The following is a 12,735-nucleotide window of genomic DNA, read 5'->3' on the forward strand; positions in this document are numbered from 1 at the left end:
AACTGACTAAGGTTTCTATCATTACATTTGATTTCATTTGTTCCTGCTCCCGCTGGTTGGAACCTTTATTCCAATCTGGATTATCGTAAAAATAAAAATAGTTTTGAAAATTTCAGCATTTATTATTTTCCTGCTTCCTGTGTCAACTATCACGGTTGCTAGGCGACGGAGCGTGCGGCGGTAAAACCCACCGAAGGATAGAACCGTTTAAATCCACGGCCAAAACTCTTCCGGTCTCCTTATTTTCAAGGACTTCGAAGGACCCACTCCAGGTAGACCGGGTCCTTGGAGGATCCAGCCCAGGATTTCGAACAGAGCCATAATCTCCACAGCACGTGCCCCTAAACTACCCCTTCTTCCTACGGCTGCAGTCACGCGGTGAATATGGCCTCCAAACCATTAGCAACGTGCTTTAGACGCTTTCAGCTCTGTCTTCCATCAAACAGTTTGCGTGGTATATGTGACATAATGGACTTTATACGTGATTACACCCCTACCTTATGTGTGTGTGGGTTGTGGATGGGCGGAAGCATGTAGTAGCCGCAGTTTGCCACAAGGGGGCGTATGAAACACAGTGAGCTCTCCCGCCTCAGCAGATTAGAACATGCTGGAACAGCAGCTGAAGGAAGTACGTTTAACGATGATCAACATATAGAATCATTCCGCCGCTCTCCTCCATGTGGACAGGTCAAAGTTTACCTCATCTTTACAAGTCAGGTAGGCTATCATAACATCTTTCTAGTTTTCCAGTAGAGATTACAACATGAATGGGTGATCATGTACTGGTATTCACCATGATTACCAGCAGTGTTGCCAGAATGAGCGGTTTACCTCTTATTCTGGCAACTTTGGGGGGTTGGAGATAATCTGGGCTGGTTGAGATTCAGATCAGCGGTTTTTGATTTGACCCATTAAAACACTAATGTGCACCAATCATTCACTATTACTGGTTCACAGCAAAGCCTCCCTGACCTTTCTCCATCACTCATTAGCTAATGTCATCTGTCATCAAGTGTAGTGGCGCCACCAATGATGCTAGTTTTAGCAGCAGGTGGATCTGGTGTGATGAACCAAGTGCTGATGGTCGATGACTTCTGGTTGGAAGAGGAATCTTTTAAAGATGCTGGAGGAAACCGCTGCTTTCAGGATTTAGTGCTTGGTGCAATTAAACTCCTCATCCTCGCTATATCAAATACGTCAGTTGAAAGAGCTTTTTTTTTTACAAGTTGCTCTGCTTAAAGATTCAGTTTAGTTTATTTCTATAGTGCCAATTCACAACACAAGTCATCTCAAGGCACTTTACAGTTCAACCAGATCATGCAGTCAAATTGATTCAAAGTTTTCTATCTAAGGAAAACCAGCTGATTGCATTGACTCAAATGCAATCCCTCACACTAAGCATGCTTGTAGCGTAGACTAGTTTCTCAGCATCACCCCTGGACAGGAGATTTCTCATTTTTGCAATGTTCCTCAGATGAAAGAAGGAAATTCTAGAAACCTCTTTGATATGGGATTTAAAGGACAGGTCCTGATCAAAAACAACACCAAGATTTTTTACTTTATTATCTGAAATCAGTTTAATCCAGTTCAAATAAAGTGACCGACTAATCAGCTTATTTTTCAAAGACTCTGGTCCAAAGACTATAACTTCTGTTTTGTCTGCATTCAGAAGGAGAAAGTTAAGAGTCATCCAGGTTTTTATGTCTTCAGACATGCCTGTAATCTATGTAATGGGTTAGCTTCATCTGGATTATAGACAGATATAGCTGGGTATCATCAGCATAACAGTGGAAATTAATCCCATGCTGTCTAATAACTCTACCAATTGGGAGCATGTATAAAGTAAAGAGAATTGGTCCTAGCACTGATCCCTGTGGTACTCCACAGGTAACCTTTGAGCGTGTTGAAGATCTATCATTAACATGAACAAACTGAATTCGATCAGATAGATTAGATTTAAACCAGTCTAGTGCTGTTCCTTTAATTCCAACAAAATATTCAAGTCTTTCTAAAAGAATATTATGGTCAACTGTATCAAATGCAGCACTAAGATCCAACAGGACGAGCACAGATACAAGTCCATTATCTGAGGCCATGAGAATATCATTAGTGACTGTCACCAGAGCTGTTTCAGTGCTATGATGAGCTCTAAAGCCAGAATGAAACTCTTCAAAAAGTTCATTATGGTGTAAGTGATCGCAAACTTGTTTGGCAACTACTTTCTCAAGAATTTTAGATAAGAAAGGAAGATTGGATATAGGTCTATAATTGACCAAGTCATCTGGGTCAAGAGACGGTTTCTTAAGCAGAAGGTTTAATTACAGCAACCTTAAAAGCTTTAGGTACATATCCCTGTAACAGAGATAGATTAATCACATCTAAAATGGAGGACGAGATCAAAGGGAATACCTCCTTAAATAACCTGGTTGGAACTGGATCTAACATACATTAATAGGATCATCTTATTTATAAAGAATCCCATAAAATCATTGCTGCTAAGAGCAGGTGGAATGGACGGTTCAACAGAGCTATGGCTCTGGGTGAGTTTGGCAACGGTTTTAAAAAGAAATCTAAGATTATTCTTATTCTCCACTATTAATGAGGAGAAATATGCTACCCTTGCCTTACAAAGGGTCCTCTTATACAGCAGTAAACTATTTTTCCAGACTAGGTAGGACTCCAATAGGCCCGTGGAGCGATATTTTCTCTCCAGTTTCCTAGCATTTTGCTTCAAAGATGAGTCCAGAAATCGCATGGGCCTGCCGAGTTTGATGGATGTGCAAATTGAACATGGAATGTCTGATATCAGCAACATTCTGTCCTCCCCAACAATTATTGGGGAGATTTCATTCAACCATGTACTGGTCATTCCAAAAAAAGTAAACAAAAAAAAAAACCATCCACTGGACTTTGTTTCCAAGTTTGAAGACATTTCGCTTCCCATCCAGGAAGCGCCTATTCAGCCAGGCCAACAGACTCCCCTTTCAGAGACTTGGGTATGGGGCATTGCAGGCTAACAAAAGAAGCTAAACAACCCCCATTTTAAAGGGATGGTCCTGTTCGTTCCTTTCAATTTGCTTGTTTTTTGTTTGAGTTTTTATTGCACTAGAGGCACGTTTTTATGGACCGTAGAAAAGGGGTATGAGAGAGGGGGAGAGACTTGCAAAAAAACAAGGCTTTGTTGGGCTACTGTATAAAACCTCAAACTCAATGCTGCTCCTGACATTTTGATTGAAAAAGCTTCCTGGATGGGCAGCGAATTGTCTTCAAACTTGGAAACAAAGTCCAGTGGATTGTTTTTTGTGTTTTTACACCACTAGAGGCTTGTTTTTCTAACAGTAGGCTGAAAGGAAAGGGGGAATGAGAGAGGGTGAGAGACAAGCAGCCAAGGACCACAGGTCAGATTCAAACCCGGGTCAGCCGCCTCAAGGACTAAGGTCTCCATACATGGGTCGTGCGCACTAACCACTACTCTTCATGGTTATGAATCCATCTGCAAACATGTTAGTACCGGTATGTGACGTGTCACCCGACTCTCACTGGATCCGACATCGCTTTGGTGGCTGGGTCAGTTGTTTATGAAAAACTCTGGGCAGATTTTATTGGATTGTAGCCTTTGGACATGTAGTATTGAATTAAGTTGTACTGAAGTGAGTTCATGTTCACACAGTAAATATAAAACTATATTAATTGGGCGGGTTTTTGTGTGATGTGGCGGTTTTTAACAGATGTTTGGGCTGGAAAACCTCGACTCTACCTGGCAACACTGATTATAAGACCACATGGAGGCAGCATCAACCAGACAAATTACAGGACGTCCTGAGGTCTCCACTACTGATTTCATGACGGTGGATCCCAGATCAGCATCTTTTTACTCAGGTGTGTACAAACAAGTTCTGGTCTCTGACATGTTATCATTGCTTCAACAGAGGACGATAAAGGAATTAAGTTAAATGTCAAGAACAAAATAATCAGACAGAGACATTCTGTAGTGCTGATGATCATGCTTTATTAAATCAAGAATTGCAGAAAAAAACTCAAGGAGGCTGCGAAAATACTCAAAGCTATAGCTAACTTCAATCCAACAAGGGTCAGGGTGACACCCGACGAACACCTTTTGTTTCATCATGGCGCTGTGCCGCAGGCGTCGATGGACACAGATGCTCGTGTTCTTGGTGCCACGCTGTACAACTGTTGGCTGAATCTCTACAAACTAACACACAAAGCACGCTGCAGACCTCCGAGAGGCAGCTCTGCCTCTGAAAACAAGCACCAGCAGGACTCGTGTGATTGGCCAGGTTGATGGAACGACGTCAGAGTCTGAGCTGGAAGTCGTTTTCCAGAAGCAGAGCACAAAACAAACAAATGAAATGCTTTGAGCTCAGGGAGTGCAGGCCGCTCGCACTGTGAGCTTGTCATAGAAGTGGCGATATGACATAATCCGTCGGAGCGCGAGGTCCAGTCGTCCTGCTTACATGAGGGTAGATGCAAACAGCACTCAGGATCTCATGCTCCTGTTACATCATTAAAGCACCGCCCTCTTAGCGGTGGCGCGCTGATAGTTTTGTCTCTGGTTCATAACATCAACAGGGAGCCTCTCTACCTGTTGAGGCAAACTTAGACTTCAACTTATCGTTGAGGCACAGAGTTTAGTTTCCCAGTTTAACAGGGTATTCGTTCCAGCTGAAACTTTCTCCTGTTAAACTATATTTAGTTCCTTTTAGTTTCAGTTAATATTATTGTCATAAATAACAATGCATACATTTCCCATAACCGGTAAACTCGGCTATATACATTATGTACATGTCACAGAAAAATGAAGTCAGAGTTATCCAATATGGCACATTTTACAACTTTAGACTTTAGTCTAGTTTGGCATAAATTAACGTCAGGTTTGGTACAAAAATAGTTCCTATTTACAAGAATATTTCAGATCCTTATCAAGAAGACTACTGTGTTTCATCAATAAATAAAAAGTCAAGGAAGAAGGGAAAAGGGGAAGTTTTGAAATATCAGGTTGTTTTGGTTTTTCTTTTACGATCGAATGCTGATGTGAACGGTTGCGGAGTCCGACCCGAGCTCGTTGGACAGCCTAAGGGTGTAGGCTCCGGCATCCTCCGGCTTCACCCCAGTGATGATGAGGGTGGTCAGGTCCTCCGTGGTCTCAATGTGGAATCGTCCACCTGTGGACACGTCGATTGTTTTACCGCTGCGTGACCACTCTATGCGTTTGGCGTCGCCAGAGAAGGCGCAGGCGACCGTCAGGACTTTGCCTGGCTCTATGCTGATGTCTTCTGGCAGAGCTTCGATCCGAGGAGCAGAACCTGAAAGCAGCAGAACAGTTTGAAGGAGTCAAAACTAGTAAAGATCTGAAGTTTAAATAGACAGTCCACTATTTCCTGTTTAATTAGTGTTGCTAAAATCATTTTATCCTTAAAATATTTACTGCTAATGTCTCTTCATACAGTGTCTGTAAATTTCTGGTTTCAACTGTACGTTTTAATATATGAGACATGTTTGCTAAACTTAGCTTAGCATCTTAGCTACCTGTTGGGTCTTAATATGTAGAACTAGCAGCTAAAAGCCCATATAATAACATGAAGATGTTTTAATTAACCCTCTTACCAATTGCTCTGATTGAGGATCCCTCCATATGTGACATCATTTCTGTCAAGCTGCTGGAGCTCTTGGCATACGTCTCCGATGTCATGGAGGACATGCTGGACATTGACATGGTCTCGAACTTCATTTCCGCTGCCATGCTGCTGAAGGAGCTGGACTCCATCATGGACGACATCATCGCCTGATGGGCAGAGGAGGAAAAGGCAGAGGACTCCTCTACCATGTGGGTTTCTTTCTTCATCATTAGAGATGAGGCCTTTGTGGATGACTCCTGGTGACTCATCATCACTGATCCTGCTGGAGATGGAACATAAAGTAAACAACCCTTGACAACCTTTTCTAAATTAACCCAATATCACATCAAACTAGAGTGGAGGAAAATCTCACCTTTAAGCGCAATTTGCTGCTCACGATAAGCTGACACCTTTTTGTATATGGACTGGAAAACCTGACCAGTAAATGAGAAGGAGGATTTGGATACTCCTCCATCTGAGGTAATCTCACATGTGTACTCTCCCTGGTCACTCTCTGACAGCTCATGGATAAGGAGTCTGCAGGAACCCTCAGAGTATTGCATCTGAAAGCGGCTGCTCTGTGAAAGCCTCCTGCCACTGACGTACCATGCCACCTCCCTGACACTGCTCTCACAGATGCAGGACATCTGGACCAAACCCTCACAGGCCTCAGCTGTTAGCTGACTGAGGACTTTGGGAGGTTTTGGGGTTGGGGATTTGACAGTCGGGGGAGACACAACCCTCTTTGGAGACAAAATGGGGGGAGGTGATTTAACCCTCGGAGGTGATTTGACTCCCTCAGGCTCAGGAGACTTCAACCCCCTTGGAGATTTGATACCCGAAGGTTCTGGAGACTTGATGCCTTTTGGTGTTTTGATCCCTGCAGGTTCTGGGGACTTCAGACCCCTTGGTGTTTTGATACCTGCAGGCTCTGGTGATTTCACGCCTCGGGGAGATTTTGCTTCCTCAGGTTCTGGTGACTTCACACCTCCAGGGGCTTTGACTGGCGGAGGCGACTTCAGTCTGGGTTCTGGAGACTTGATCCCACGTGGAGATTTAATTCCTTCCGGTTCAGGAGATTTTACTCCAGGAGTTGGAGATTTTAAACCTCGTGCAGGAGAGGGTGTGGATGGCTCTGGAGATTTAATGCCCTTTGGAGATTTTGCTTCGTCCGGATCAGGGGACTTTATACTTGGTGTTGGTGACTTAACCCCAGGGGTGGGAGATGTTACAGGCGGTTCAGGGGACTTTACACTTGGAGCCGGGGATTTGATTCCAGGAGTGGGAGATTTTACACTTGGTTCAGGAGACTTTACACTTGGAGTTGGAGATGTGACTGATGGTTCAGGGGTTTTCACACTGGGTTCTGGTGACTTCACACTAGGAACTGGCGAAGTAATGGAAGGAGCAGGTGATATAGTTGGGGGCTCAGGGGATTTTACAGGTGGCTCAGTGGATTTGACAGCTTTGACTTCCTCCTTAGGTGGTGGCCTGCGGATTGTGAGAGTAAAATGTGCCTCCTGTCTACCTGCTGAGTTCTCTACCACCACTGTATAACTGCCCTCATCAGAGCTGTTCACAGATGAGATCTGCAGGCTGGACTTGTACTGAGTTGTGGAGACATGGATACGGTGAGATGATACAATGGTTTGGCTTTCATGTATCCATGTCACAGTTGCTGCAGGCTCCCCATCGATGTCACAGGAGAACCGGGCTGTCTCTCCCTCTGCAACTGTCACGGATTGTGGCTTGGTGAGGATTTTAGCAGGAAGAGATGGTTTCTCTTTGGGCAATGAAACTTGTTCAGGAGCAGCAGCAATAGAGGATGATTTTAGTTTCTCTTCGGATGTTGCATGCTTCCCAGTTAAAGAATATTTCTCTGAGGAATATGAGGAACTTGAGGAGAGGTATTCAGTGGAGGCATACTTGAGAGATGAGTCATACCTCTCAGTAGAAGAGAATCTCTCAGATGAGGCACCGATTCTTTCCTGCGTTACAACACTACGTGTCTCAGTTAGCTTTGACTTGCTTTCTTCGACTTCCAGGTAGGTTTGGGAAGTGTAGCCGGCTTTGAAGTGAGTGGAGTGATAGTGATCAATACGCGTGACTTCAGGCACAAATGCTTTAGGAGCTTCTTCATCCTTGCGACGGGAAGAAAATGTGGTGTATCCGCCTCCTGACACTTCCAGGATGGCGTAGTCTGATGCTTCGCCCTTTGAGTTTGTGCACACGCAGCGGTATGTGCCACTATCTTCTTCCTGGCAGTCCAGAATAGTAATGGACAAAACACCACTCATGTTTGTGAAGATGTATTTCTCCGTCCTTTCAGAGATTTCTGCACCATTGTGGAACCATGTTACTTCAGCTTCTGGTTTTGCCTGGATGTTTAGGGTGAATTTTGTATCCTGACCAATTGGTATGCGATGAGACCGCATCCTGACAGTTACACGAGGAGCATGATCCAAGCTAAAAGGTGTTTGACTGACTACCTGGTATTTCCTCTCAGACTTAAGAGCAGCTTTCCTGGCTTCATAACGGGACATGATGTCAAAACGTGCGGACCGCTCAAATCTGGACGAGGAGCGTGAAGACCTCTCAACTGATCTGATAGGACTGGGAGAACGAGGACGGGTCCTCTCTGGAGTTGGTGACCTTCTCTCGACAATCTCTCCCTGAGTATCCACAGCTCTGGCTCGGGGTGGTCGGATGAGCTCTGAGACTGGACGCATCAGCTCAATGTAGGTAGGAGATAGAGACCTTCTCCTTCTCATGTACTGAGAAATGGTTCGTTTCTTCTTGGTCTCTGTAACTTCAGCAGCCTCATGCATGACTTCCTGTCTCCTCTCTTCACGTTCAGTAATTCGTCGCTGAACTCGAATAGGACTTCCAGGAGGAGAGGCTGAGAAGCCGAGCTCAAGCTCATCTTCCAGCATCATCGTCTCCTCCTCTGATCTCCTTCTTGTTAGGTAGTCATCCACAGGCATCAGCAGCTCTTCATCACTGAGATCTCCCAGAGACCTCCTCCTGGATCTGAAGGAGGCTTCCGACTCAGGGGATGGAGATCGGCGGGCAGGTCTAACAGTCTCCAAATCATCCATTGTCAGTTTGGGAATGCGCCATCTGGGTCTGTATTGGTCAGTGATCCTGGGGAGGGGCACCACGTAGAACTGCTCCCACCTGGACAGGCGGATACGTTTCTGCCTCTTTTGAACAATCCTCTCTGTTCTCTCTGAGACCTCATACTGATCTCGTAGTTTGCGATACCATTTCATGTCAGAAAGAGGCACAAACTGCTTAATAGCTTTGTCCTCATCAAGAGCTTTTCGATCATGAACCACAGGATCAGGAATCTCATATGGCATGAAAAGCCGCCTCTCCTCCTCCAGCTTCTTTGTCTCTGTCTTCTCCTCTGTGATGTCAAATTCGCCCTCAATGTTCTTTGTGCTTACTGCAGGTTTGTACACTTCTGCAGCAAATTTCAGGGCCTCCTGTGCAGTGGGATTCAGAGGTACAAGCTCCTCAGTAGCTGCAATTTGCTGAGCCATTTTGTTGGTCTTCTCTATCTGTTTCTGAACATGTCTGTGTTTCTCCTCCTCGCTCTTGTACTCTCTTCTGGTGTATGTGATGCGGTCCACTTTCAAAGTAGCCTGGCAGCTTGCAGACCCAGCAGAGTTTGTTGCAGTGACTTTGTACACACCAGCATCCTCAAGCAGAGTTTCCCTGATGTGAAGGACATGATAATCAATGTCTTGTTCAATAACAACAACTTTGGGACCAAACTGTAGTGGAAGTCCATCTTTTTCCCATTTAAGAGTGGGAGTGGGAACTCCTGACACCCTGAGTTCGAAGCGGACACTCTCTCCTTCTGTGCACTCAATGTTAGCCAGCAAACGCTTAAACATGGGCCTCAGAGTTTCCTCTAGCACAGGATGAGGTATGACAGTCAGACGAGCCTTGCAGCTGTCTTCTCCAAACTTGTTGTATGCCATGACTGTGTATTCGGCATCATCACTACTATCCAGATTATGAATCATGAGTTGATATAAGCCCTTATCACTTGTAAATGTGTACTTGCCAACCTCCTCCTTTATTTGCTCTCCATTCTTCAGCCAGGTCACATGAGGCTCTGGATGCACAGTGATAGTGACACCAAAGCGCACATCCTCACCAATGTAGGCGGTGCGGTTGTAGAGAGGCAAGGTAAACTCCGGTGGTCTCTGCAGAAGTTTAGTTCTGTCAACCCTCCTCCTCAGCTTCTTGATGGTACGGCTAACGTAATGCTCCCTGAGACTCCTCACAGTCTCGACGAAGAGTTCTCCATAGGCACTGTCCTCTCCATCATCACTCACCACTTTGCATCTATAGACGCCATCATCAGACTCTTCAATATCCTTCACATAAATGCTGGCAAAGCCATTGTTGTAAGAAATCTCATACTTGGGGCTCGGATGCAATTGACGGTTACCAAAGTACCAAGACACCTGAGTGCTCTTGTCATAGTTAACAATGCTACAAGTAAATCTGACGTGGCCACCTTCCTCAGCTGAGGCATGCATGACAGGTCCAGCACGCAAGCCACAGTATTCGGTTCCAACCTTAACTTTACCAACAGCCAGTCCGCGCTGGTTTCTGAAGGCACCTCCGAACGCCACACGGGCTGATGATACTATCGTATCTGTCTTCTTTACTAGTGATTGATAGTATCTTCTGTGTCTCAGTGTCCTGATGACCTTGTTGCTGACATGCTCAATCTTCATCTTGAGCCATGGGTGCTCTAGAGCTTCATGAGCAGTCATACGGAGCTTCCTGTCCTTAACGAGAAGTCTGTCTATAAAGTCCATGGCCTCCGAGCTTATGTCTTTAAATGCTTCCCTATCAAATATGTACTCACAGTTGGAGATGTTTTCAATCATTTTTGTTGTAGACTCTGCGGCAAATGGATTAAGACCACTGAGTAAAACATATGCCAAAACACCAACAGACCACATATCAGTGGCTGTTGTGACCAGATCATGGCGGTGAACCTCTGGCGCAAAATACTCTGGAGCTGAAAACAGCATTCTGATGTTTTCTCCTGGGATCAACAGCCTGGCCTGGCCCATCTCAATAATCTTTATATTGGGACTTCTCCTTGTGGTGTAGATGATGTTATCTGGGCGGATATCAAAGTGGCCAACGTTATGGCTGTGTAAGAACTGGAGAGCGGAGCAAACCTGCCTCAGGTAACGGACAATCTCCTGTTCTGTAAGCTCAAAGTTGCTGGTGCCAAGCCGCTCAAAGATATCAACTCCAGAGAGGAATTCAAAGATCAGGATAATCTCTTCCATGCTTTCAAAGTATTCATGCAAGTAGATAATGTTCTTGTGTCTTGCAATGTTAAGGGCCTCTATCTCCCTCAGAACTAACTCACGATCAGTTCCTCTGACTTTTATGAACTTGGCCATGAAAGTCTTCTTTGTGGCAATCTCCACGCAGCGGTGGACCACTCCGAACTGGCACCGGGCAAGTTCCTCTGAGATGATGTATTTGGAAGAAAGCTCCTTCACCTTGTAGAACAAAGCTTCTTCCTTGGTAATCTCTCTGGTTTCATCCACTTCCTCGTCATAGTTCCTGATCACAGACTTGTCTTCCTTGGTGGTGATGGGTTCGGTTGGAACAGATGGAAGGCTGAGGCCAAACTGGTTCTCTGCGATAACACGGAACTGATATTTGGTCTTTCCAAATACACTGACAATGGTGATACTGCAGTCAGCGGTCTGACCAGCACGGATCCATCTGTCAGCAGTGGTCGGGCACTTCTCTACAATGTAGCTAATGATGTCACTGCCACCATCGTTGGCAGGTGGTTCCCAGGTGAGGGTAATAGAATCCCGTGAAATGTCGCTGACCACAAGTCCCTTTGGAGCATCAGGAATGTCAGCCACATTCACCTCAATTGTTTGCTTGTCTGCTCCAAATCTGTTTTTAGCAGTGATGATGTAGTAGCCAGTGTCCTTCCTTTGTACTCCCTTTAGGAACACAAGGGAGGTGAAGGACCTTGTGGTGATAACTTGGTGATAGGCAGAGTTGGAGAGGATCTCCTGACCCTTCTGCCAAGTAACCGCTGGCTCTGGCTTTCCTGAGATGGGAATCTTGATCGTGATGTGATCGCCGCGTGCAGCATGAACGGCTCCCATTCCCTGCAGTTCTTTAGGGAGGTGTATCTTTGCAGGGACTGAAATGACAGAATTGGGGAGATAAATTTCACTAAAATGTCTTAACAAATTGAGAATACTTAGCACATAACCTTAAGGTTGTTTGCTGCAAGAATTATTCAATCACTTTAAAGTGGCTTAAATACCTTCCACCTCCAGGTTGGCTGTTGTAGAGATAGATCCAGAGGGATTGGTTGCTCTAACTTGGTATACTGAGGCATCATTCTCATCAGCGGCATTGATGACCAGCTGGTAGTAGCCACCCTTAAACTCAAGCACTTTTATTTTCGTTCCATCTGCCAGGATCTCCTTTCCACTGCGATACCATTTAACCACAGGCTTTGGATGACCCACGACCTTGTTATAAAAAAAAATCATTAAGTATCATGCTTAATGAGTTTCAAAAATACAAATCATTACATTTTTTTGCTTTTCTAAATACCTTGGTGACAAAGGTGGCATTGCTGTGGTATTTCACAGTCATGTCTCTGATCTCCTCCCTGAATGCAGGAGCACGAGGAGCCTGTTCTGACTTGGGTATAACGGGCAGAGAGATCTCAGACCAGTCGCTCTCGCCACCGATGTTCTGGCACTTCACACGGAACTCATACTCAAAGCCCTCAATCAAGCCTGTGACTTCATAGCTGGTTTCTGTAAATACTTTGGTTGTTACGGACATCCATTTGTTCTGCTTCTTCTCGCGTTTTTCAAGGAAGTAGCTGGTGATTTTCGCTCCTCCATCACTACTTGGAGGCTTCCAGCAAACGACGCAGGAGTCTTTGGTGGCACTGATGATGAACGGCTGCTGTGGGATTCCAGGTTTATCTGAGGAACAAACAGTAGAGAGCTCTTACATTTTATTTCGGTTACTTAGTGACAGGATTTAAAGAGGAAAATAAATATTC

General features: G+C 45.0%; 1 protein-coding gene across 1 annotated transcript in view; it reads right to left on the minus strand.

Moving 5' to 3' along the window:
- Positions 1-3,989: 3,989 nt before the first annotated feature.
- The window catches only part of ttn (titin), a 206,646-nt gene continuing 197,900 nt past the window's right edge, over positions 3,990-12,735 (minus strand). The window contains exons 251-255 of the mRNA XM_015391676.1: positions 12,273-12,655; positions 11,977-12,187; positions 6,010-11,850; positions 5,626-5,919; positions 3,990-5,324 (exon numbers count right to left, since the gene is read on the minus strand). Of these exons, the coding sequence (XP_015247162.1) occupies positions 5,035-5,324; positions 5,626-5,919; positions 6,010-11,850; positions 11,977-12,187; positions 12,273-12,655 (7,019 nt within the window). The 3' untranslated portion in view covers positions 3,990-5,034. The remainder of the gene's footprint in view (positions 5,325-5,625; positions 5,920-6,009; positions 11,851-11,976; positions 12,188-12,272; positions 12,656-12,735) is intronic.

Source organism: Cyprinodon variegatus, unplaced genomic scaffold, assembly GCF_000732505.1.
Source record: "Cyprinodon variegatus isolate N-32 unplaced genomic scaffold, C_variegatus-1.0 Scaffold555, whole genome shotgun sequence".
In the NCBI taxonomy this organism is placed as follows: domain Eukaryota; kingdom Metazoa; phylum Chordata; class Actinopteri; order Cyprinodontiformes; family Cyprinodontidae; genus Cyprinodon; species Cyprinodon variegatus.